The 27,436-nt window shown below is 43.9% G+C and overlaps 1 protein-coding gene across 8 annotated transcripts in view; it reads left to right on the top strand.

Annotated features, from left to right (window-relative positions):
• The window catches only part of celf5a (cugbp, Elav-like family member 5a), a 142,935-nt gene that overhangs the window by 69,712 nt on the left and 45,787 nt on the right, over positions 1-27,436 (top strand). For all 8 annotated transcript variants that reach the window (XM_057038247.1, XM_057038246.1, XM_057038240.1 and 5 more), the window contains exon 3: positions 8,075-8,123. In XM_057038247.1, coding sequence (XP_056894227.1) covers positions 8,075-8,123 — 49 coding nt within the window. The remainder of the gene's footprint in view (positions 1-8,074; positions 8,124-27,436) is intronic.

Below are 27,436 nucleotides of genomic sequence, written 5' to 3'. Positions count from 1 at the left end.
TGCTTCTAAAATATATGTTACTTTTTTTTAACACGGATAATACGGATGATTTTTTCAAATCTGCAGTCATCAAATGATCAACATCTGTATGTATCTGCGAAATTCGATCCTGAACCACATGTGTTCAGCCAGTTAAACCCGACCAGTGGAACCCAAGGCCACAGGAGGTGGCGTGCTGTAGGAGCTGGCAGACACGTCCAATGTGTTTTCCACTCCAGTGCTTCTTGCTCTCTCTTTGTCAAAGTGTATTTGCTGCTGATTGGGAGAAATGAGGAGAGGTCAGGGCCGGTGTAATGAATGTCTGGGCTTTCTCTGTACGCCTGAAACACAGTCATAGGATTTATCATTAAAAAATGCTTAAAATGCAATTTTTGTTTCTGTAAGGAAACAGCTTCTGTTTTGTAGTGCATTAACGCAAGTACGTAAGTATTGAATACTGCTGCACTGCATGTGTGTGTGTCTGTGTGCGTGTGTGTGTGTGTGTGTGTGTGTGTGTGTGTGTAAAGGGGAGACTGAGAAAGAGCCAGAGCTCACAGGATAACACAGAACCGGCCTGTTCTGTCCATCTGCTCAGAGCTTCATTCCCAGCATATCAATAGGCCGTGTATTACATGCACCCGCACACACACACACGCACACACACACACACACACACACACACACACACACACACACACACACACCTGATTACCAGGCTACAGTGCAGGGTCCATATTTTCCCAACATGATAATGGTCATTTTGGATAATAAATTCATCCTCTCATCAATAAGCAGAGTGTCAGACTGATGTGCGGCGTGAACAGATGTGGCCGGTTAATGATCCTGAATGCACAAGTTCCGCGTTTGTGTTGGTGAATAATTTGTGGCACCAGGCTTTAAAACTGGAAGAATGTATTAGAGTTGAACGTGTGTTTAAGGGGAATGTTTGCGAGTTGCTGTATTTACTTGCATTTTGTATACAGTTTTTTTTCTTTTGTTTACTTTATCTTCACATTTACTGCTCCGTCCATAGACACCTAAAAGATAAATTCCTCACCCTTCTGTCTAGTTTAACCACATAATGCATTCAGGGCAAGTCATGTTTCACCGTCTCAGCATGTGAGGGGCTTCAGAGGCTCAGGCTCCATGCTTGGCTGTGTCCTATCTTTCTACTTCCATCTATCTCCATCATTCCTCTGCTTTCTTCTTATTGTCCTCTCCTCTCCTAGGATGGGTGGCATAGGGAGCGGAGGAGCAGAAAAGTGCAAGTGCTGGTGAATTTGCTAATAGGCAATCATAGTGCTCAGGACAAGAATGCCTACTGGAGGTCTGGGGACCATTAAAAAAAACGTCAACTCGGCATAGGTATGCCAAGAATTATGAGTCAGTGGGCAGGCAGCCCTTCTTGGCTCCTATTGGTCCTGGTAGTGGGCCATAATCTGTCACAATCCTGGAGTTGCTGTGACAGCAGCAGGAGCATTCTGGGCTCAACACAGAGGGGGAAAGAAACACGCAGCTCATGGGGTGTGTATTTCTGACCGTGACTCCAGCTTTAAGCCAGTATGAGTGGGAATGAGGACACGCAAGGCTGTGGGATAGGTGGAAAAGTCACAGGAAAAGAGACCATTCTCAAAAGACAAACATCCCATAAATGAATCAATAAAGCACTGATAAAGTAGTTTTACTAAGAACTGATCATTGGTCTTATGTTAGATTGCTTTTGATGCTGGGGTTACTCAGAGTGTGGAATTCCTTTTTAATGTATTTTCTTTAATGGTATTTTTGTTTGTCTGAGCTTCAGCTGCATTTATCTGCCACTACAATGTTTTAGTGTGGAAAGGACTCAGTAATACCTCTCATCATTTAGAGATTAAAGTAATAACACAGCCATTGTGAGGCATGTTTCATGCATTTTCTTCATCACATTATAGATTATTCCACTGAAGCCACTGCTTTGTACTTTATACAACTTTGTTCTGGCTTTCCGCCTGTGTTAGTAATTTAGTTTTTTACAAAGTCTATGAAAGCAGCGACAAAATGAATTCCCTTTTTATTTTGTGCCTGGCTCAATACTTCAAACTACTACTAAAAAAATAGTAGCAGGCCAATGTCTAATTTCAGTGGCACAATACAACATGAAAACCAACACTCCTGAATGTGGCTACGTGTGTGTGTGTGTGTGTGTGTGTGTGTGTGTGTGTGTGTGTGTGTGTGTGTGTATCCCTGAGTCAAATCTGAAAAACAATTTGCAGAAACCCCAGTATGAGTCCCCATTAAAGCCAGTTACAGGTTGTTTTCAAATGAGAGTGTCCTCATTATTTTTTCATCACAGAGCTTATTGAAAGGTGAGTGAAAAGTCCCCAAAAGTGTCGTTTTTCCAGAGGTAAACAGAGTTGCAGCCAAATTCAATACAGCCGAATTAGCCCGAGTCTGCTTCTTTTCCTTCAAAAGCTTCTCTCTGTTACTGGGCTTGCTTGTGTTTTCTTTCCTGCTATTTCAGTCTGCCACACAGACACACAGCAAAAGTGCTCCACAATTCAGATTAATGGGCGTTGCAGTTGCATCAAGGCAAACTTCCTTTGTTGGTTGATTTATGAGACATTTTATGTTGTTTTTATTTTTTATTTTTTTACAATGCCGTTTATATTTACAACACAGCACTGCTGCCTCTCAGAAATGGAACTGCAGCGTGTTTCTTACCCCATCGTTTCATTAAAATCAGAGTTTATCCTATTATTCATACTGTAACATATGTTATCATTGCACGTGCTCGCCGACGGTCAGGCAGAACCTAATCTTCAAAGCAAATATCAAGGTGGTAGCGAGATAAGTGGGACCTGTGCATCGGGGCATCTTTAAGCATTAAAGACACACATCTTCAGATGAGACGAGGTCGCCCTTCTGATGCCACTGGGTTTCTGCGTGTCGGACTCTTATCGTGTTCTGGACATTTCCTCATAATAAACTGGAGAACATAAAAGCACCTCAGACAGCGAGCAGCGCGTAGGAAGCAGAGTGTGTTTGTGTGATGTGTGAGGGAGAGCTGTGAGGCCCCCAAAAGCCTAAACCTCTGGTGCGCTGCAGCGATAAGATTCATTAGATAGGTCGGAAAATGCAAGAGAGAGGAAAAATCAAGCAGACACACACACACAGACACACACACACTCTGCTCCCACATTTGTTGATACAGATTCACGATGTGTCACACATTACAGGAAAAAACCATGTCAAACGTACAGAGGGCTTGAGAAGCAGCCATGCCAAAGGTATCAGGGAGTGATGCCCTTTTCCAAATATCCAAAGTGTAAATCACATGTTGTAAGTGAAGTGTGTCAGAAAGAGTCGGAACTTGAGAGGTTTTCATCTTTTTTTTGTTAGCGATAGATCCCCACCTACTCTTTCTTTAGCAATATCTTCTAAAGCAGATCTTCATTAGTTTTTCCCTTCTCTTTTTCCCTCTTTCTGACACATTTTTGATGATCCCCCTCCTCCTCTCTTCTCCATCTCTCAGTCTCACCCCGCTCTCTTTTTATCTTTTGGACGCCCTGCTACAAGCTCAGTAGGACAGGATTTAGGCATTAGCTCAATCCTCCTATCTACTCCCCCTCAAGATTGCACACTGTTTCTGTCACTCACATAATTCAGTCCGCTGCACAGGTCTTGTAGGACGTTCAGCCGCTAATATAAGCATGTGTGTGTGTGGACAGTTTGTATTTCTCAAGACAGGAAACATAGCGGAGCAGACACACACCCGTGATGTCAGGGAGCTGCACTGTCTGCGTGGAGCGACAGGACGCTAGCAAACTAGCTGAGGGATAAGTTATAGGTGATCAGACACGTCAAAATTGTACAGAGGTTGATGATAAACATCATCAGCTATCTAAATGCTACGCAGCCCCTCTGCTGAGTCACGGGGCCCATAAAGGAGGTGGTTTTGATGTGTGACATTCACCTTCATGAAATCTTGATGAACGCTGAGTTGTGATGTCTGTGTAATGAGCGCAGTAGCAGCCTGACAGCTGGCCAACCACTTCAGCAAGTCGAGGTAGGATAATGGCGCAAGGATAACCTCAGGCTGTTACTGGGAAGCAGTTAGTGTTTTGGGGAAAGAGATAAAACAGGAAGTTGGATGGCATCAGACAACAGAAGGTCTAATGGTCTTATTTAAAGATGTAGTGGCACTAGTAATAATGGTACAACAGATTGCACGTTTGCGAGTTAGCTGCAGCCTCATGGCTAATTTGTGTATTACAAGACACATCCAATGTAACAGATGGACGTCAACACTTTTGTTCCAAAAGGAGCAATTCAGCCTTTTAAAAAAAGTCATACTCAGACATGCAAAATAACCACAAAGCAGAAGGAAACGGCACTATATGGACAGAAGCTCGTGGCTTAATTTAGAATGCTAAAATCCACCTCTGCGGGATGTGAGTTAAAGTTTCCTCCCTGTTTAAAGTGGATGTAGCATGAAGGACTACAACTTTGTAAGTGCAAAAATCGCACAATCTATCCGAGGTCTGCAGGTGTCCGCCAGTCCATGTCGATGCCTCCAGCTCTAAATCCTGCTGGAAATGAAAGGAATCCCAGAGCTTATTTTGGCAGCCATCTCTCCAGCACTGACCAACCCTTGTTATCTGGACCAGCACCCTGTGCTGCAGGCACATTTCCACATATGGAAAAATTAAAACTCACTTTGCACAAACATATTCTCCCATGCCTCCAAGTATGTATTTGAACACGGTCACGTTAATTATTTGTTTCATGCAAGCAGGCGGTCTACAGCATCAGCGCCTCATCCAGCCTTTCCCGCTTATATACATGCCTATAGTCCATATGTAAAACAAGTGTGATACCAATTATGGTAGTGCATCTCAAGTTTTTTTTTAACTTTATTTAATAATATGCACAGTCGAGGTGATTGAAAGAAGCGTGTCATTAGATCATAGCTCTCTCCAGTCTGTCTTCTGGATGCTATATTCAGTACAGAATCATTAGTGGAGGCTGCAGGCTCCAGAGAGTCAACACGCACAAGCCTTCCGATCAATATTAAGAAATATTAATTATATGTAAGTCCGCTCACTCCGGAGGGGGCTGTTTATGCTGCCCTTACAGAGTGGTGCAGTAACAGGAGCTCTGATGACCCACTAATATGTAATAATGATCTCAGTACCAACATTACTCTCTATTAAATCTGAGTGAAGGCCACGATACACAACACACACACGTACGGCTCTTACAGCTCTTGCGCTGCACCAACTATAGAGTTTCTTTTTTTTATTACTGAGACGCAGAGAAGATTTATAGTAATTTTAATTTAATAGACTGCTTCTCCTGCAATGGAGGCTCCTCCTTGTGGATAATAAGAAGCTCACAGACTAGCAAAGTTTGAGACTTGGAAATGCAGCAGCTCTTTAAAGCACTTTCCAAAGCAGTATTGTTTTCTTGCTTCTGGGGAAGCAGCGCGGAGTCTGGGACTCTGCACTGCTCAATCTCGCTAACGTCTACTAGGTCTTGAAGTCATTACTGCCGCAGCAAGTGCCAAGAGTAGGAGCTAAATCCTCCACACTGCTAACAGGCCAAGTCCTGACTACAGTTCCTTCACTTGCTCTGTGTAATTTGAAATCAGACAGTGGAATGTCTTTTGTGACCTGAGCCCTGATCCTTCTGTGTTCTCAGACTCAGACACTGGAAAGTTTAGCCAGGTTCTGAAGAGACAAAGAAAGTACAGGTTTTAGGTCCAGTTCATCTGTTATCATTATTGTAGCATAACAAGGGGACAGATTCAGTCTTATATAAAATAAAGACTTTTCTCTGTTGTAATCATCTTGAAATCTCTTTATTTCCTCATTCTTTTTGTGATTATTTGAAATCTTAAAACCACATCGATAGTAATTTGTAAAGACTCTGATGTTGCTGTGTGACTATCATCAGTATTGTCAAAAACTTACTCTTATCTGGATGTAATTAATGGTGTCCTTGGCAACAGCAGCCACCTTTGTGCATTTGCAAATTACACAATTTTCTTAATATGTGTTCAAGAAGGATGGCATAGACAGAAGCATCAATAGCAAGTGTCACAGACCATAATGCATTGCTCTCTGGGAACTAAATAGGCCATTAAGCTGGCATGATGGAGGCTGAACTGTAACTAGCTTTGGAGAGAGCTGTGACTTACCCACAGGCTCCCTGCAGAGACAGCTGAGATCATAGCGCGGTGGACGAGCCACAACTACAGATTTAGCCTCATCTATCATACCCTTAAACACAAATCAACGGGAACAAATCGTGCCTTTCCCCGCTTTCAGTCTCCAGAAAGACAAGCAGATCCTTTCCCGTCGCGTTTTGCTGCCTGATTTCTTTTAGGTATGCATACGACGTGCGCCTCAGAGCTCTGTCTTCATGTCCCGCCTGAAACCAGGGGCATGTTGGCTTCTCATACACGTGTCGTACGAGGAGATGACCAACGGCGGACATTCGTTTCGCTCTTCCGAGCTTTTCAGATGCACTTTCCGGACCTACCAGCAGCCACCGCCGCTTGTGCTGCCTAAATGGTACCAACTTATAGAAAGAATCCTCGTCGCCTGCACGTTGACACTGAATAGGCGCCGTAGCGCCTTCATGACACCACTAGCACTAGTCAACTGTGTATATTTATACGTCCACGCTCCACTTTCCACCAATGTGTAGCTTTTAACATGGACGTTTGTACAATGTATTACATTTTTGATACGTCAGTGATCCTGATCTTTTCCACCCGATTCTGATGCTGTTTGTGATCGCCCCCGATTTCTGATCACGTGATCGGATCGGGGACATTCCTGGCTAAAACTGTAACCTTCACAGGGGAAACAACCTCCCCGTTTTCCCACAAAGACCTGGACAGCGCTAGTTGTTATTTACGAGGGATACATTTATGGAATGACTTCAGTGTGATGAGGGAAGGTTACTCAGTTCCTCAAGGTGAAAATAGATGCATTTAACACTTAATGATTGAGGCCTGGGTCTCTTCCCCCATATATCATTGTGTTATTAAGACATTTTAACATCTCATTATGGTGTTTCTCCTTGAGCATGCCGCGCTTTTATTGGTCTGCCCTGTCTTTAAAGCTGACCTTTTTATCTGCACTGTGGAATCGAACAGGAAAGATGTGACAGAATGATGGAATGCAACATATATAAAGTATGTATATACCTGTGATAACCCTGGGGTGCTCGGTAAAGGCAAACAGTTTCCTAAAATAACCTGTGTCTGAAAAATCATCATCATTAAACCATAATGTGTGTTATGCTTGTATATTCATGCCCCTTTTGGCCTGAATTTACAAAATCCTAGAGTTTTCTATTTGGGTAAATGTGTTTTTAAGGTGCATTAGATTTGTGTGAATTAATGATCTTGTGAGCCTTTTGCCCTCTAAATAAAGACAGATTAGAAAAATGAACACAATTTTGCAGCGAAGCCAAGCTCTCAGATGCATCATGAATGTGTTTCTTCCAACAAATCGGGCACCAAGTCTGGTGAAATTGCTCAAGTTGAACAACAAAGATGAAAAAAAAATGTGGAAGATAAAATTGGGGGAGGGAGGAGAGCGTGACACAAAGGCTGTGATGACAGAGGCATCTAATCCAGGCAATGCCATTCGTATCAGGGTCCAGTGGATTAAAGTGAGGCTCCTAACCAGAGAATCCTTCCCAGCCAGACACTCTCCTCAGCCCAAGGGCCTGGATCAATAGGCCTGCATTGATCTTTCTTCTCTTGTGGCTGGATTCACTTTTATTAGGACTGCTTCGGTCTCAAGACTCATACATTCAGCCTCGCAACCCCACCGTGCCCTGCCTCTTTCCCCGTCTCTCTGAAACCTGATTGATTTAGTACATACTGAATCACCAACAGAATAATCAACATGGCATTGTCACATCAGCTGGGCTGCTCAAAGGTGTGTTGGTTTGTTCTCCAGTTGAGCTATTCGGATCTTTTTCGGGGTCTGGGACGGGCGGGGGCAGAACACTTGACACGCTGCTTCTTGGCTTCTGTCACAGCAATGGCAGTTTTCAGCACTAACCTCTGATTTACCTTTTCTGTTCTCCCTTTTAGATGACTCGCCCCATCCAGGTGAAGCCAGCTGACAGCGAGAGCCGTGGAGGTAGTTGTCTTCTTTTCTTCATTATTTCTTCATCTCCCTTTCTATTTGGTCTGCTTTTTTTTCAAAGAATATTCTCTTTCTTCACACAGAATTTAACTTTTTGTGTAGAATTTCTTCGCCAAACCTTTAATATTTATTAATTGTACACTTCTATATGTCAACGCACCCTCACAGAAGCAGTGCCATGAGCATGCTGTCAGTGAAGGATGTTTTGCTTTAGAATTTGTTCTTTTTTATTGCCTTATAGGTTGTTATCGACACCCCGGAGCCGGTGTGGTCCTGATGTTTAAGCCCACACTGCTCGTTCTGTTTGCATTTGAGACAAGCAAAGGGTATATCGAGGGAAGGGGGGAGTGGAGGAGGAGCAAACGCAGCTTGCCAATCAATACATTTGCAGCTGTTCATTCTAAGATCCTCATTACTTGGCCTTAATTCTGTCGACTTTGATCTACCCCGGTTTGCAAGGCTTTCATTTGCTCCCCGCCTATCTGCATATATGTGAACGCAGGGAGGAGGCATCCTTCATGTCAGGCACTGATAATGAACCTTGCATTCAGTTTATTTTCTCCAGCTTTTGTGTTGCCTGGCGATGAAGCCAAGTGCCTTTTTGTCGTCGCAAGAGGCGCACTCTTCTCAGCCTTTTACCTCCCAGAAGCAAAAGAGAGATTTGTAAGTAAAAAAAGCAGGCAGTGAGAGCAAACACAAGAACAATGCCAGCTGTATATAGCTGCTGCACTTCTGAACCCCTGATGCTACACCTTAAAAAAACAAGAAGACTGAATGAGAAGAGTGAACGAAGGTGGTTGGCCTCTTTGGTTGCCTGTCAAGTGCACACAATCTTCAAAGGACGGTATAACCCTGTGACATGGTTGGGAAAAGGGCCGAATTATTTCATTCCTTTTGCTTTCTTCCTTTCTTTCGGTGGGCGTGGAGCAGCGGTGAGACAAGCAAAGGGCTCTTGTGTTGCAGAGATTGATGTCACCTATAGCTTCATTGATTTTGCCATTGTGGTGCTGTGTCCACATTAACAATGACACTCAGCTGTCTCTTTACTAGGTTGTGAGTGGTCAGTTTTAGAGCTCCCAGGGCACTTTGGTCAGTATGGGATCATCTTACCAGCTGCCTGGACCATACTGAGCAACAAATGAGTGTTAAGAACAGAGTTGCACATCATTTTAAATGAACAGGTTGGAGTGGCACCACTGGGGCAATCAAACACCAGCGTGACTTTAACGCATTGTGGAAAGAGAGAGTGAAAGATGGAAAATATGGAGCAAAGGCTCTGAATTCTTTTTTTTTTAACGATGCATTCTCATTCTTGGCTTAATTTTACGGCTTTAATTCTTTTGTGATTGTCATCAGCAAAGATAATTTTTGGCTTACTCTATATCTGCTATATCCTGTTTTTAGTCACTATTGCCACTGTTAGCTGACATGGTGTGCTGATCAGGCTCCGTTGTTGGCCTACTTTTGCCAAAAAGGCTCTTTCTTTGGCTGTAAAGTGCAGAGCAAAAAGGTTGTAAAGAGGATTTTCTTTGTGCTCTAATTTTAGTGGTGTGATTAAGGCTCTTGTTCCTTGACTGCTAATGCTTTTTCTTTACATTCTGCTAGAATCCAGATCTTTCTAAAGACACTTGGTGCACAAAAACCTAAAGAGGGGAGGCAAAAACACAAATCCTCTGTGTGCTATAGAAGGAGGGACCCTGGGGACTGAACCAGTGTGGCCTGCTTTCTCGGGGCCACGCTCTCAGTCCTGAAGGGGACCAACATGTCTCAGTGCACACAGTCACACTACGACACATGCACACACTAATTACTCCTAATCTCATTACGAGGACTGCTCAGATGTCCTTGTGCTAAAATGACTGTTCATTAGGGAAAGCCCCATCGCTGTGATTTGATGCCTACTGGACCTCTGCCCCTCCAGAAGCACCTTTTTACTATTATTACACCAGAAAGGCCCCCACCAGATATATGTGCTTCCACCGCTTGCTGTAAATTTTGAAGCAGTCTGCACTGTTAGTTCAAGCGTTGCAAGTAGATGCACTATATATCCTCAGTCAATCTGCCAATCCAGCCTTTTGAACGTCGTCATGTAGCTTTGCAAAGGCCCCACAGCTATCTGTGCCTAAAGAAATGGAAATTGTGTAGGGTAAATCTATCCATGCACTCTGTTAGCCGTTGCTGCTGTGCAACAAAGACACACTGCGAAATGAATATTAATGGCCAATCACCTACCTAATCTAGCAGAACAGCAGCCGTTACGCAATCAGCCACAGGCCCCGTGCACGTCTCCGTCGGCGATGACGCAGATCATCCTGGAAGGTCTCTGCCGGGGAGCCACGTAAAGAAGCGCAGCAAAGGGGTCCCGTCTCTCTTATTTCTTCCTTCAAACGTCTCTGAAATGAAAGTGATTGATTTTCCATCACACTGGGCATTGATGACTGGCACTGACTGCTGCTGATATTTCATTTTGAGGGGCTGTTCAGTGGCTCCTTAGAGAGCTCTAACCACTTTGATTTGATCTTACCCCATTTACCCTCTCAGAAATCTATTTTTTTCTAACTGTCATTTCTGTTTTTCTTTCCTGGCACCTGTCATGTGATTTCAAATCTTCTTTTCTTTTTAATTCTTAATTTCATTATTTTCCCCTCACGTTGCGCAGCTTAGCACATTGCTAAAGTTTAGTGCTGGGATTTGTCAGAAAGTAGAGAACTGAGCAGGCTAGCTGTCAGCTGGGACTCTGCAGGCCTGCCTGGCACAGCCAGAGCTTCAGCCCACTGAGCAAGCCTGGATTAGAAACAAGCTGGTATAATGAAGACAGGCCTGCCGCCCACGCTTCCACCCACACAGAGAGGACATCCAGGCAAACACATACACACCCATGCGGCTCTGACACACACATACGCATTATCTCCGACATGCACGGTGGGAAGTTGGATGTACATAGTGGTCGGAACATGTGTGCGCACAAGTAGTCGCACCCAGTACATGTTACATATTTACACGGAGACGCCCAGTTTGTACGGGCCAAATAGAATGGGAACGATTTCCTCTCTGTGAGCTGTTTTCAAGGTTGTAGGCCAAGCAGGAGGATTGCTTTGTGTCTGTGTGTTTACTCCGACTGAAGGACAATGAAAGAGGTTTGCTCCAGTTCACTGAGAAGTGACAGAGCGAGCGGCAATAAGTTAAATGGAGTGAGTACAAGAAAAAAAGAGAGAGATTTGGAATTTAGATTGACAGAGCAAGTTTACATGCTCTGTTGCTGTTCCACACATTTTTCTGATGATGAATTTATCTGGCATGAAAGACAACAGCGGTCCATGTATTAAACATTAGTGGCACTCTCTTTTTCTTTCCTTGAGAGGAGCACTCCCCAACAGCTCCGTAATGAAGCAAACAGGAAGGCCTCTAAGCTCCACTGATCCCCTTTAGTAAAGACAGAAGGTATGGAGGAGAGAGAGGTAGTTAAAAGGAAGAGGAATGAGCTTGGCAAAGATGGATGGGGAGAGTAGAGGGTGAAAGAAGGGAATTTGTACTGACACTGATTGCGGGAGAGAGAGTGGAAAATAAACAGAGAAAATAGTGGATAAACCAACAGACAAGGAGGGGGCAGGGGCGAAGCAAAATGCTTTGCAGTATATCTTCACCCGTTGGAGGGGGGGGGGGGACGGACGGTAGATTACTGCTCACAATGTGCTTGGCTGGGCATAAATGGGCAGATCTTGAAATGGTAGGGAGCGTGTTCTGGGGTTGTGGGGATCAGGGTGAGCTAATCCGGTGGTAAGGGCAGCTGTGGGTCACACATGCAGGGCTCACACTCCTTGTTTAAATCCCCTCTGGCTGCTCTTGCACAAACAGTACAGATGCCCAGGCCTCGGCCGGCCCGAGTTCTGTCAGCTAAGTCCACCATGTTGGCCCGGGATGTTTGAAAAGCCCTGCCCCTAAGCTCTTAAATTTACTCTCACATCAGCAATAGCTGTTTTATTTTTGAACGGGGGGGGGAGGGGGGGGAGAGGGGGGCAAAATTATGGAAGACACACAATGTGAGAGAAAGACTGAGAGCAGCAGATAAACCAGCCCACACACACACTCACATACACACACAGAAGAGAGAGAGCAAGAGAGAGATGATGAAATCATTTCTGTAGGGACGCGCTTTGCTCCTGAGAGCCAAAATGTGCTGAGGCTGTCGGAGTTATGCAGAGTCAGTGGAACAAGTAGATCAACACCGTTCGCTAATACACTGAGTAGGTGGAGATCAATTAGCCTTATCTAACAAACTACTAATGATAATGCCAATGTGAAACTTGCTGACATGGCAACGAACAATAACAGAAAGTGGAGTGATGAAGTGTTGAATTTAGCTGGTTGAGTCGCAGAGGCCTCAAAAGCCTTGGGTTGTCTTTTTACTCCCGACAAAATACACCAAACCTGCAACCCGAGACAGTATTTCAGTATTGAGACGGCAGAGGGGATTCTACCGTTAACAGTTGTTTGGTTATTCACGACTTAACAGTGAAGACTCCATCTACACCCAGTGTCTCAGGTGTCACTTCAGACAGACAGGGAGACGATGACAGAAGCCCAATCACTGGAAGCTAACTGACATTTTTCTAGAAGTTGGAGAAACACCGTTAACCAATGAGTGAATATATTACATAAATATGTCCAGCTAAACACACTTTTACCCTTTCTTTTTTCCTTTCTTTATCATTTCCTCAACATAAATCCCTTCTGCTCCGTCCCTTGTTCATCAGCGGTGGTCATGTCGCGTAGGCGGTTCGGCAAAGGTTACTGTTGAACACAGAAAGGAAAGGTCAGAAATCATGTTTAGTTTTCCTGTGGCCAGGAGGTAATTCCAACCAGCAGCTTATGTTCCGGCGAGCAAGCAGTTCGGGCAGGGCTAGGCCAGTGGTGGAGAGGCTCACACAGAAGGAAGCAAGGCGGAGATGGGGACAAGGTTATCCAGTCATCCACTGCCTCTCAGCCCCTCTGCTGTCACCCTTAATAACACCCTCTCCCTTATCAGCGCAACAATCACCTTGAGAAACAAACTTGTCTTCTCTCAGAGAGGGCTGGAGATGGGGAAGAGATGGCCGCCATATGCATCGGCTCTGCCGTTCTCATTACAGCGCTTCAACCTCTTCGGGGACGGACAGACTGCAGATCAATTTAGCCTTCAGTTCTCTACATTTTATAAGTCCTTCTCCCTCCATGTCGTTCTACGTGTGTCCCTCTGGTTTACTTGCCCTTCTCCCTCAACCTTTTGAATACCTCTCAGTGTTGTGCCAAGCAAACCTGGAGCTACTACATGATTGTTATGTATGTAACGTTCTCATATGAAATTGATATTAACCAGATCACTTTGGATATCTGTGGGCAAAAAGGTGTTTTTATGATTCAGCGCTGATTAATCAGCATTCTGTAATCTGCACTCTGTAATCTGCAGCGTATTGTAGTTTGTGAACTTGATTTTATTCATTTTATCCCTATTCAGTTCTTAAAAAGGCCTAAGACAATGAGAGGCTCTGCTGTCGATGTGAATTTGCTTATGTGCGTCCTCTCTGATTACATTAAAGGCTGAAGAAGGCTGAGGAAGGACTTTGATTGGAGGACAGAGGCAGCCTCTGTGCCAAATCACCGCAATCACCCCTGTGCTCCTTCTCTGTTTTAATGACACCACTTCATGAGAAACTGGGCTCATCAAGCATAGGCGCTAGTATGTGCACACATAAACACTCAGGTCAGATACGAGTGGGCACAACCTCTCCACAGGAAGAAGAGTTGTTTGTTGTGAAAAGTGACAAAGGCCATGACGATGTTTCACATGAAGCAGACCGGTTCATTATCATATATTGTAATTCTTTATCTAAAATGAATATATTGTGGGTAATTGCCTGAGAACAGTTGGGATTGGATTTTATCGCAGAATAGAAGCTTTAAATTCAGATAACCCAATTAAGCTTCTATATTCACATGGAAACTGTTTTAATTTGTGTCTCTGAGCAGTAAGAGAACAGAAGCATTTGAGATGATGTGTGATGCACCGATAAAGAATGCCGATGTGGAAAAAGCAAGTGGAACAAAGGCCAAGAGCATGTGATCTGGGCTGTTTTCAAAAATGCACTGCATGTATGGTACAGGCTGGCTGCAGGAAAAAGGGGGCAATTATGGCCATTCCTAAAGTTGGACCTTATAAAAAGGTGTGTGTGTGTGTGTGTGTGTGTGTGTGTGTGTGTGTGTGTGTGTGTGTGTGTGTGTGTGTGTGTGTGTGTGTGTTTCCTGACTCAGTCATTGCTGTGACATTACTGCCTGAAGACAATGGTTGATCTGGTCATGCTCTGAATGTCCCGGCCTTGTCGTGGCTTTTGATAGCTCATAATAGGAGTTTGGATTTTATCCTTCTAAAATACCCTTTAATACCCTCTTTCTTTCTCACTACATCTGCAATGCAATCTCTATTGTGTCTTTTATGCGCTATTATTTTCTTTCCTAACTCCGATAATATCCTCCCTGGTCACCTGCGCGCAGACGATCTGGGGAATGTCGGGGACTGTCCACAGGGTTTTGGCCATGTCAAAAACAGACTAAATCCTGGTTACGATAAAATAAAGGAAGGTTTCTTCAAAGGAATACAGAGGCTGAATCTCACAGGAGAATAACTAGAAAGAGGAACCAAGCATCAAATGCTGCCGTGCCTTTTTGCTTTGACCTGACACTTGAACCAATTTCATACAATGTGAGCTTCAAAGTACACTTTAATAAGGGGGGAGAGTCATTGGGTGAGATCTGAGGGCCAGAGCTGTCTCAATTTCAGACCTCTTGTGAGTTAGACATAGACTAATGACAGACGTGCAACAGCATCTTCATAAGGAGATCTCATCTGAAGGTGGTCTTATTTGCTGCAGACCTGCTGCAGGATAAGATAGCCACTTTGGAGCACCCCCCCCCCCCCCCCCCCACACACACACACAGGTAGCAATAAACCTGTCAGAAGCCAAAATATGACACATCTTTGCTTAAAACATAAATAAGCCCATTCTTTACCCATTGATTTTTCTTCCATTAGGGAAGCACATGTTTCAGGTGTCATTGATGTGGAAGAAATTGTGGGTCAATACTGTACGAAAGGCCACTGGAGATTTTCAGGAAATTTGGTAGAGACAAAGAAAAGAGGCCAGTCTACAACAGAGATATTGGGAAAAAAAATGTCTGAACTAGTTCAGGGACAGCTGCTTGGCATTAATGTTATCAGGGACTCGGGGAATGGTGTCGGCACATTGTGCTTTAGGGAAAGGTACAGCCCTCAACAGCTGCCTACCTCCACCGCTGGCACGCATCACCCAAAAGCACTGGATTGGAAAAAGATGGGCTTTTTTCAAATGAAAGCTTCTAGCTGCTGTGGTGACCATCTTCCTCCTCAACCTCATCACCTGTTTTAATCTGTGGTTTCGAAAGTTAACAGACTGAGGAGAAATAATCATCATCACCAACTGGAGATCTTTGTCTCTGGTCAGGTAGGGAGATGGTGGATGTTGAGATGCTGAGGAACATTTTTGTCCCCTTCTGATAGTTGTCTCCGTTCCCCTGTTGGTTTAGGAGCCTATTCTTGGCTGCCGAGCATGTACAGCCTGAATAATTTATTCCCAGAAAGAGGATCCTTGCATGACAGGAGTTTACTAGTACAGTACAAAGTACATGGACAAGTTTATTTTAGCATGCATTTAACATGCTGCTCTATCAGAAGTCAATTGTGATTTTACTTTAGCAATATCATGCAACTTTAAACTTTATCTCACCTTCCCCTTCTCCATTTCTTATCACTGCTTCTACTCTTCCATAGCCATCATGCATTTTATTGCTTTTTTATGTGTGGTTGAGGCAGCGACTGCCCGCCTGCCACTCTTTAATGTCTTTTTTGTCTTTATTGCACATGAAGAGGGCAACTTGATTATTCCAGTTCTTATCACAAATAAAGGATAAAAAGGGAACAACAACGTCTCCACGTCTGTATGAAATGAAATCTCACCTACTGCAGAACCAGAATCAACGGCTTAAGTGGCGTTGTACGAGCATATAGGGTGCCCAAGGTAAAAATATCACCAGACACTGAAGCTTGAGTTGTATTCACATTTACTGTAAAATGTTATTTGTATGTAAATATTTCTATTTACATTTCACATTAACTTCTAGACTTTGGCCAATTTAGCTAACTGTGAGAAAGCTGCTGGTGATAATCATCATTCGACTCCATGCTAGTGTGCTGCATGTGTGTCAAGATGCTGTGGGCAACATCTGGATAACATTAATGAAACGTGAAAAGCAAAATAATCCAAGATCGCAACCTTTCAGCCTGGATACAGATGTGTACACAGGCAGGAGTCGGCTCCACGCCGCTCAGAGCGGCTATGATCTGACATTAAGATTCGATAGATTGCTCTCTCCATCGCACTCATCTTCCTCTTTTATTCCCACTGTGCCCCCGCAATTCCCCCCACCCACCTCTGTCCACTAGGCCTGCTCGCCTGACTGCTGCTAAAGGGTAAATTCAGCTCTGGGGAAGTGCGCTGCCTCCACAGGATGTCTTAGGGCCCATCAAACGACCTTGACCTCCCAACATTTTGCTCTTGTGCTTCTTCTTAACCTTTAATCCTCAAACTTATTCCCATTTGTATTTCCTTTATCCAAAGAAAATCTGTTATTTACTTTTTAATTTGTAGAAAACCACTTGTGTGACTGCAAAAACCACATATACTTCTAACGTTTCAAATTAACACACACACACACACACACACACACACACACACACACACACACACACACACATATACATGGTTTCTAGGCAAAAACGTGATTGTGTGTATTTGTTCCTTCCACGTCTACTCACAAACTTTTTTCCGTTGCTTTTCTCCTTGACACAACCGCTGTTGCAAAGTTCTGTGTGGGAAGAACAAAAACATTGCAAAGGTCAAACGGGGCTGCGAGTGAAACAAAGGCATATACAGTCTATATGGCTGCTTCTTTTTGGGGGGTGGGCTACTGTAAGATAAATAAAAAATAGTTTGGAATTGGTAAGGTCACAGTGAGCAAAAGCAAGCAACATATTTGTGTGTGTGTGTGTGTGTGTGGTGTGTGTGTGTGTGTGTGTGTTTAGGCTGAAGGACATCTATAGAGTGCTAGTAGACCATACGGTCATCACTGTACTTCTATCTTTGTGAAGACTTTCAGTGACATAATGTGTCACCATCTCCTGATCCTAATTCAACATTTTAACCATCACACAACCTTTTGAAGTCAGGAGCCAAAATGTCGTAGCTTTCCTCTACTGTCAGTGTTTTGACGCGTGTCTCTGTTGAGCTTGCGGAAGTGCAACATCACACACAAAGAATTGTAAAAAAAAAAAAATCATTCATTCGTGAACGTGGAGAGAACTGTGGGCATCCAAAGTTTCCAGATTTTCACTATTTTCCAGCTGCTGAGACTTCTCTGGGGGGAAAAAAGCCACCTACTTGCACCTAAATTGTTCAATAATACAACTTTCAGTGGGAAAAAACAATCTCTATGTTTGCAGCCAGGTGCTGGCCCTGCAAATTATACATGAGCACAGGTTCTATTGATTCACTCTTGTTTTTCTCTGTCTCATAACACATTGTTAGAGGAACGTTGCTTCAGCGGACACTCACAAATTGTTTCGTAAATGTAAAAAAAGAAAAGAGCCATCCAGAAACTGTCATGTCTAACCATATTTTCTCAGCCTGTGATTCCAGATTTTTCCTCACATCCGGGGCCAGAGCAGCAGTTCAGGCAGCTGAAAGCATTTCAAACAAAATGTTAGCTCCAGTTGCTTGTGGTCAGTTTTCAGTAGAATAATGGGATATATTAGCAGCTGCTACTATATTTTATACGCAGTCCTATATGCAGTTTAGATGTTTGTGCCACAATCATTCCTGTTTTTGAAGTTGCTCTGTTTATTCTGACCTCCATGCAACTTTCCTCTGGTCCTGCAGTGAAATCTGAAATGTATTTCTAAACGGTGTTGGTGCTGCAAGACTTGTACAAATTAGATGTGGTAAAGCACTGTATATGCATGTCATGGATGGAGGGGAGGCTCACTGGAGGCGCCGTGCTGCTTATCTGAAAAGTATAAGAACGTGGACAGAATGATTAGGTAGCACAACTATAGACATCCTTCCCCCTAGCCTGGCCATTTTCATTTCTTCTAATGCAGCAGTTTCTCTTTCTGCAAATCGTCTAAAGGGTAAGCCTAACCAGGGGCCATGTGTGAGTGGAGAGAAGACAGAGAGAAACAAGGGCTCTAAACGGAATTTTTCTCTTTAAACAAATTGGTTTGGAGAGAATTAAATAGATTTTTTCTCTCCCCATATGTGCCGTACTGTCACAATGGATAGGGAAAAACAGCCTGACCCATGAAGCACGAGTGTAACCGCTTACCTGTAAAAACCTCTAAACCTGTGAGAGGACCCGACGGCGTGTGGTCCCCAGGTTCTCCATTAGAGAGCCAGCTTTGCATTTGGTGGGAGTAATTGGCTGGCCAGGGTTTCAGCAGGCTTAGCCACCCTGCTGGCACAACAAGGCTGTGTGTCCCCATCCACGAGTGGCTGCTCTGCTAGGCAGGACTGCAGCCAGCTCCACTGATGCCACGTCCCCTTCAAAGCCTGCGGAGAAGCTGAGGGTGGCAACAGCTGTTGTCCCGGGGGAGGATGCAGAAATTCAGGGCCTCTGGTCATTAGTGGAAAGGAGCACACTTGGACAAGCTGGGGTGCTAGACAGCTGGGAAACCTCTGTCACCCCTCGTGCCTTCTTTTTTCTCCATCCATCCATTCATTGACAAAAGGATCGTGTATTCTCAACCTGGGGTGAGGTTCATTTCATTTCATTCGTGGCAGGTTGGTGGTAATAATAGCAGTTATTCTTAGCATCATCAGATCACGAAACATCCAAAATGTCTCCGAAGGAAAGGTCTTTTGCTCTTCTCCACCTCCCCTCAATTTCCTCTGCTGACTTGCATGCATGTTAAAAGGGCCTGAATATATCCATTCTTCCCTGCGCTGCCTGGTTAATTTCTGTCCTCTTACAAGTACAGAGATGTCTAGCAGGAGCAGCAGGCTACCTTAGTCTCCCCTGAGGGCACTAATCCTTCGGCTGGTGATGTTCCAGCCTGCATTGCTCACCTGGTTGGTAGCAATGCCAACAATCCGCTGGCACCATCTTCTTACTTCTGTTCATTTTAGTTTCAAGTCAGATCTCATAACTAAGGAAGTCTGATTGCTGCTGTGGAGTCCTTAGCCATGCAGAGCAGAATAGAGAAGAAATCAGAGTTTCCAGTTACAGAAGATGTGCAGAGCTCTCAGCTGAATAAAAATTCTCCTGGTCTATATGCAGCTGCCAGAGACTCCTTTTGGTGATGTTTTCAGCCTTTTTTCTTAGCCGCCACTTGCTAACTGTTCACTACACATTATGTTACTCATAAGATTCAGTTGTGAGTGTGGACGTACAATTACAGTTAAGAATAATGGTGAGAGTTAACCTATTTAGCCTACTTTGGAGGAAATATATGACCACGTCTCTTCAGAGATGGGGCCACCTCAGATGGCATTAATCCATAACTAATCTTCCTTCTTTTGAAGTTTTCTCTTTTTCAAAATGGGCACTGTAAAAGGGCAACTCAAGCTCGTCTCCGTTGCTGTTAGTGCGTCCTGTTGCAGCACTTACCAGTTGTGCGGCACTTTTCAAGCAGTAATGACACACTTTAAGAAGTTTTTTGTTTTAAAAAAATATCCGTCACAGAGACAGCCAACTACAGACTGACCCTGGGATGCTCTGACACTTGAGGCCACTCATCACATGGCCCCGCGCTGCCGCAACGTTAACATTTTTCTGCGATTGCATATTCTGACAAAGACGCACAGATCAACAGAACAGGGCGCCGCTTTGCCCTCCAAATTCCGAGGGGTGTTTCAACATGAAAGTGATGAAGTGGCACGGGGATGAAACTCACTGAGATTTGTCTGTGTGACCTTCACAGGGCAGCCTTGTTTTAAATGATATGCACCTTCAGAAAAAGGACAGCAGTTCAACAGCAGCAATGAAATTTTCCACCCTGACTTTTTCATTATAGTCTTTTAGTTTTCTCAACAGAGATATTCCTTCCCCCTGACATGCAGTTTACATAATGGTAATAGGTCGGATTGACAGGGATTCATCCTATCCCCCAGAGCAGAATGCATTTAAAGCATTGAGTTTGGTCTTTATTAGCCAAGCTAGGCTTCATCGCTGCTTTTTTGTTGATAAAAGCATTATCTAGCTTTTGACATTACCAAGAACTGCAAACTCACCTTCACATTGCAGGGTTGATGGTTAGAAGCCCTCGACAGAAAATTTGCTGCAGTGTCCAGAATGCTTCCACTCAGCATGTCATCCAACCCACAATCCAGCATTCTGTGAAGATAATGATGAATCTGTGTGTCTGTAATGGAAATGACAGTATGTGTTAACAGTGGAACAATAGCTCTCCGCAGCCTCACAAGCTCAACATCAATCCATGCGCACCGAATGCGCGACCACTCGCACTGTCGCTCCAGCTTCTTTGATATGAAACGGCTTTGAGTGCATTAAAAGCAGCTTTAATAAGAACCATTATACTAATGTGTTTGTCGTAGTAAACTTTAATGATGATGCTGCAGACCTGAGTATCATAATTACACGCAAACAGGTGGACTCCTCTCATGCAGTTTAGCTTCTGACCATTTTTTAGGAATGAAACATTTGCTATGAATTTCTAATTACACATCATTTTATTAACAAACCTAAAGAGCAAATCAGGCATTCAAAACATACATACTTACAAAACAACTTACAAAACAACTTCCTGATTAGCATTCTGTCATATAGTATAAATATATTTATTGCCAGCCAATAATATACTGTAGGTTGAAACATAATGGATACATAATGGAAATAAAAAAGTCTGCAAGTTTTAAGGAATGAAGGATGAAAACAAATTATATCAACTCCTGAGCACTTCCAAAGTAATCAAACCCACAAAAATTAGCCTGGGAGCCTGCACACAGCTGTGCATGACATCATTAAAACTGCAATTTCAGAAGATAAATCCATTGACGGAAAAAGAAGGTTTTCAGTGTATTCCGGTAGTCAACTGAGCATTTTTGGGGAATTTAAGTGCTGAACCAACCCTGAACAATTAACAAAAAAGAAAAAAAAAATCAAAACACAGCTTCCACACCACTGAACAGTTGCCACTTCTGCGCCACTTCAGCATTTTTTCCTCACCCACATTCCCTCCTTAAAATGATGTTCCTGTACTATCCTTTCAAGTTTTAATAATGCATTGAGCAGTTGCTAACCCACTTTTAGAAGTTTCAGCAAAACCCTTGCTTGTCGTTTTGCTTGATGTGGGGAGACAAAGTAGCCTCTATTCCAAAATCGGGGGGGTTGTCTCTCAGCATAGCTATTAAGAAATAAAAGGGATGCTCACAACATGGTAAACATCAAACCATGTGGCTTTTTTCATTTTTTTTGCCAAAGTGATAAACATGATAGTGATTGAAATTTAAATGGACCATTGTCTTCATGTGCCTGTGTCGAATAAATGATTAAACAAATACACAGTGGGCACAACGGTGCCTGCTCATTAGGGCATGTCAGTTGACAAGACCACTGCTTCTGTTTACCCAAAACCCTTTAAACTACCTATTCTGACAGCACAGGATCTACTTAAATGTAGGATAATTACAAATCTTTCCTCTCCTTGCACACGTTCATCCTTTTTATACTCTTCTTTCCCTGATCTATCCAGGAATTGTTGATAGAACAGATCAGACACATTCAGCAGTGTAAACCGGGGGAGTACTTGTGGCTGTGGAGGTACTGAGGGAGTGGGGGGGGGGACTTTAGATTACCTTTGCAATTTCAGGAGAGAACGCAGCCTATAATGATCCGGGATGTTCTCGGGAAAGGTCAGCTGAAATTGCAACAAGCGTAATTAGTAGCTTATCAATAATGCATCCAGGGGTTCAGTGGGTGTGCAGACTCAGACTGCCTGTGTGTGTGTGTGTGTGTGTGTGTGTGTGTGTGTGTGTGTGTGTGTGTGTGTGTGTGTGTGTGTGTGTGTGTGTGTGTGTGTGTGTGTGTGTGTTGGAGAGCAGGCATGCATGGCTGAGCAAGCGTGTGTGCATGCTTAAACACAGGCCTGAGCGTAACCAGGGATGACCAATGGCATCTCTGTGTGTGACATTTGAAAACAGCCGTATTTCTCACAGGGGAGCTGCTGTAAGCAGGAGCACGCAGGTCTCATGTAAACACAACACACACAAATGTACGACACTGTGGACTAATGCAAACAGCTCAGCATAGATGAAGACTAAGTTTATTACTATCGACCGCAGGGTCAAAATTATGGGTCATAAGCAGGAAGAGGGAAATAAATATGCAGTATGAGATAAGGCAAGCTTCATTTTATTTATTTATTTATTTATTTTAATAATTCTGAAAATATTGGCTACCATGTCATCACCTGCTGATTACCCAGCGGGGAAGCGAATCCCTCGGGGCGCCGTCCTGGTTCAGTCTGTATTATTGGCTGCATTTGAATTATCTTCAAGTCTGAAGGTTTAATGCTGGACAGAAACCGGCTCAGTAAAGCAGGTTTGCGGCTCTGCTGTAGCTTTGCAGCTTGACACCTGACGAGGCCGTAATGACGCTCAGTCAGGAGCAATATTGACTGATTTCATTTCATGGCCTTGCATCAGAGACATGATCAAAAAGGATGCACTCATTTAAGATGCCTCTCAACAGATTTCACTGTGATGCCGTCATGTTGCACATGCAGCCAGGCCGATCAACTAGCCACCGGAATCCGTCTTTGCATGATTTATGTCAGGACATGCGGCTAAAATATTAAGCTTAAAAGGTGAATCTTACCTGTCCTGAATAAATCATGAAGAATAGTCTGCTTGGTTTGCTAATATGCACATCAGTACATTTGCAGGTAACACCTGGGCCGCACTCCCAGCAAGGAGCTGAGCTCTTAAGATCAGACATGAGGGAAGAGAGAAACCTCAGGTGTGTAAGTGGTTGGGGGGAACATTGCAGGAGTGAAGTGGACCTCAGGGATCACGCATATGAGTGTTTGTAGAACTGTTGGCCCGTGAGCGTAATGATCCCAGGTTCCGTGGCAACCGCCTGTTGATAAGTTGCAGCAGAGCGCGTGAACGGGGAAAACAGGGAAGCGAGCGAGATGAATGTGATTGGATTGCTGGCCGACTGCAGCCTCTCCCATCTGTCTGAGACTGTACCATCCCATCTCACAGGCGGCAGGAGGTAATTGGGTTCATTGTTCTCACCGCAGGATCTCCTGGATTGAAAGTTTCATTATCTGGATAACCATGAATGTAAATGAACCCCACGTATGCACTTGGGTAATGGGGGAAAATATATCTCTGCTCACCATAACTGCAACATACAGCACACCCCCGAACATCGGCCTTTGTTTCGCATCATGTCTAGAAATGCCACACGTGTGCAAGCATGTAACATTTCCTCAGTCTGATATTGCCTGATCTCTGTTTTTTTTTTTTTCCAACTTTATTACAAATGTAGGAATAAATTGCTATCGCAGAGGTCAACCTGAAATCCGCTTTGAGGATGTCTGTGACTTGAGAGACAATATCAAACATGCACCGTTAGGATTTCTGATGCGTGCAGGCTGGTAGCTACAATGTACTACTCAAGGCTGCAGCTAAGAGAAATCTGTGACGGTGTCATGAGGAGCAGCTTCCCACATAGTGTGTGTATTTGCATGAGTAGATGCACAGGAGCCTGTGCACACTGAGGGAACCTCTGCTGTGAATGGCAAGAGAGGGCTGGAAGAACAACAGTAAGCATTCTGTGCTTTGAATTATTCATGCAAAACAAACGTACAACAGACACCCCGGCACATCTTTTCTCTAATTAAGCAGAGATTGTGGTTGCATGTGGGGCAAAGCCTCTGGACGGTTATGTCACACTCGATGACGCCGCACCCCCCATCTCTAACCTTCACAGCCCGGGAGTCCGAGCATGCGGCAAGAGAAGCCTTAACATGGCCGCCTTCGCAAGATAAACAGGAACTCACGGTGGGCTCGGCCCGTACCTCTCACACTGCAGCAAGCCCATCAATGAGCTGTGTGTTACTGCATGTATGTTAACAAAAGCCCGATCTGGCCTCTGATGAATTTTGATTTTGCTTTTTCCATGAGGGATATTGGAGCTTGTCAATCCTGGGATAGAGACCTGAAACTCGCCACTGATAAACTTCTCCAAGTGTTTGCCTGATCTTTCGCTTGATCCGTTAATTTATTTTTATATCTAAACAAACTTGTCTGAGCGATGAAAACTAAATTCTATAACCAAAGCATCCAGATGAGAGCTGAAATGCTGTGGACCTCAGTATATTTTGAAGGCCGGGAGTTCAAAGGGACGTCCTCGCTGAGTATTCCATGCTGTGCCTTTTTGTCTGTAGTAGAGCCCCGTCAGATTGTGTTTACTTTGCTGAAGGACATTTCACCTCTGGAAGTCTGGGAATGAATGGAGAACTCATTTCTCCAACAGCGACTAGTCAATCACTCCACATTTATTCTCCCGCGGTGACCTCTCCCCAGCCAGGCAAACAATGGCACCCATGTCTACTGCAGATGAGTGGGCCTGAAAGCGAGGCTCTATATACTGGCCACGTCGATACTGCAACTACAAAAGCTCAGCGAAATCAAATAAAATCATTTCACTGAGTCTTTCTCTTGGGTATATAATGTAATAACATTTAAACTGAACACTGGCCGCCGTAACCTCAGTTTGTTGTTATGCAACTGAAACTAAGCTATTATTCTGTTGTGCTGTGACTTTTCCTTTATCACCCGACTCGCTGCTTCATCCAAAGGAGGGTGGGAGCTTAGCATGGCTGCATGGTTGATGTCATGACTGGGGTCTGGCAGATGGCAGAAACAGTTTGGGATCTCATTAGATCAACCAAGCGTCAAGGCTTTTCGCAAACCTCTCATTTAAGTCGCTGGCCTAATATTCTCCTGCAATATTGGTCAAGTTCAACAGAGGATAGAGCAAATTGTTTAAATGCAGCATCTGTGCAAAGCGACGAGAATGGAGTCAGCGTGCATGGTGTGCAGAAACGTGCGTGTCTTTAAATCTATGTGTTTCCATTTATCTGCGCATGTGTGTATGTGTGTGTGTGTGTGTGTGTGTGTGTGTGTGGGGGGGGGGGGTGATGAGTGGAGCATCCTTACCAAGTATAGCAAACAGGATTGTAATGGTCACACAGCACATTTTGTACCATTTGCCTTGTAATTATCTGGAATTCGTTGAGCGGAGATGCACTGCAAAGGTGGGCTGAGCAGAATGCTGTCTGTTGGTAGTTACTTCCTGGTTTCTGTTGGGCATTTTGTGGAGGGGGATTCAAAACGACTTTAACACTTATTTTATTTGTATTATCTTTAATGACACAGAGGCTAAATGTACCATAGAGGGAACTGATTAGCAGCAGCCGACGGCTTGACAGCCCTCAAGTCTCAGCTGATGTTTTATGGGTTTTTAAAAGACATTTAAAATGAATTTTCATATATGGTTTTAGGCACTGGGCTAATCGCAGCAAGCAGTCTTCTTGTGATTGATGCTTCGCCCTCTGAGAATCGGAATCAGAGTCTGGCAGCAGTCATTACAGAGAAGAAGGAGCATCATGGTAGAGAGGATGAAATTAGACGAGGCCATAGACAAAGCAGCAGAAGGGAACAGTTCTCTTTAAAAGCACATTTCCAATATCAGGTGACGGTACCATTACTTTTAATGTTGACTGATGCTGTTTGAAGGAGATGGAGACCAGAATGATTCTCAGTTCTTTGGTGTTCCTCCAGTTTCAGGTTGATTCATCTTCTTTTCCATTTTTTGGTTTCGTTTAAGTATTTTAACTTTACTCTCTCTCTCTCTCTCTCTCGTCTCTCTCTCGCACACACACACGCACACACACGCACGCACACATCAGAGTACTCCAAGTTGTACATCAGAGAACAGTGTTGTGTTGTTGTTGTTGTTGCATTATCGATATTCTTCAACATCCTTTATCAAGAGCGTGTAACATTTGGAAAGTATATAAAGTTTCTTGTTTTGTTTGTCTCAGTCTAAGAAATTTTTTTAGACTCTTCTCTATTCTCACCATTAGACACTACTAGAAGCAGCCAAAGCCATCATAGTTGAGCTTCATAGATTTTTCTTTTTATAATATTTCAATGTGAGTTCATGATTTCTATCTCTTTTTTTAAATTAAAAATACAAATGTCAAAAGGAGGCCCTAAATTTGGAGAACCGGAGGACAGGACAGCGCAGTCAAACATAGGACGAGAAGTTTGATCTTTATAACGAGGGGCAGAACACACCCCGGATGGCTTCAGCCGTTCAGTTTACTACCGATAAACAGCCTGGGAAAGCAACTGGCAGAGCTCTAATGCACAGCAATATTTTGCCCCCTCTTACCTCTGGTGATAGGAGAGCGTGGTGGGCCGTGCCCATAGCTTTCTTGTAGACGTTGCTTTGCTGGAACCAAAAGCCAAACTATTTACAAGGAACACAGCAGCCTCAGAAGTAGCTCCTGGCCTCGGGCTGCAAAACACTTGAAAATAAACTCCTGGTCTCTTTGATGTGTGCATTTGTGTGTGTGTGTGTGTGTGTGTGTGTGGTGTGTGTGTGTGTGTGCGTGTGTGTGTGTGTGTGTGCGCGTGTGTGTGTGTGTGTGTGTGTGTGTGTGTGTGTGCAGGCACCAAACCTAAAGACATTTTAAGTCATACTGCCTTTGAGCCAAGGACAAGTCTAAATTGTCTCATGAAGCTGAAGATGGGTGAGGCAGGCAAGACCAGGGTTAAGTTAAAATCAAGAAATATATATTTTGTGAAGTTGAATTACCATAACGTACACTTCACACGCTTGCTGACAGGGGGTGGTCCCAGCGGTGTTTTTAACGTGGCTGTGAAGGCTGCAAGGATCACCAGAGGTTTATCGTTGGCCCAGAGATGAGTGAAGACAACAGCCTTGGGAGGCTCTTCTGATGAGAGGATGTTATTTTTATGGGAGACACAACACTCTGCCGAGTTAACAGCACCGGCATGACGGAATAAAACTGTTCGGAAGCAAATTGAGTGGTTTATAACATATGCGCCTTCATTTTGCCATTTCATTCTGTATTGCTGTTGCATTAAAGGTTGTGCGTGTCAGCCTGCTGCTGCTGCTGCTGC

Source organism: Takifugu flavidus, chromosome 7 (assembly GCF_003711565.1).
Source record: "Takifugu flavidus isolate HTHZ2018 chromosome 7, ASM371156v2, whole genome shotgun sequence".
Classification (NCBI taxonomy): Eukaryota; Metazoa; Chordata; class Actinopteri; order Tetraodontiformes; family Tetraodontidae; genus Takifugu; species Takifugu flavidus.
The sequence above is the reverse complement of the archived record's forward strand: the minus strand, read 5'-3'. Positions and strand labels throughout refer to the sequence as shown.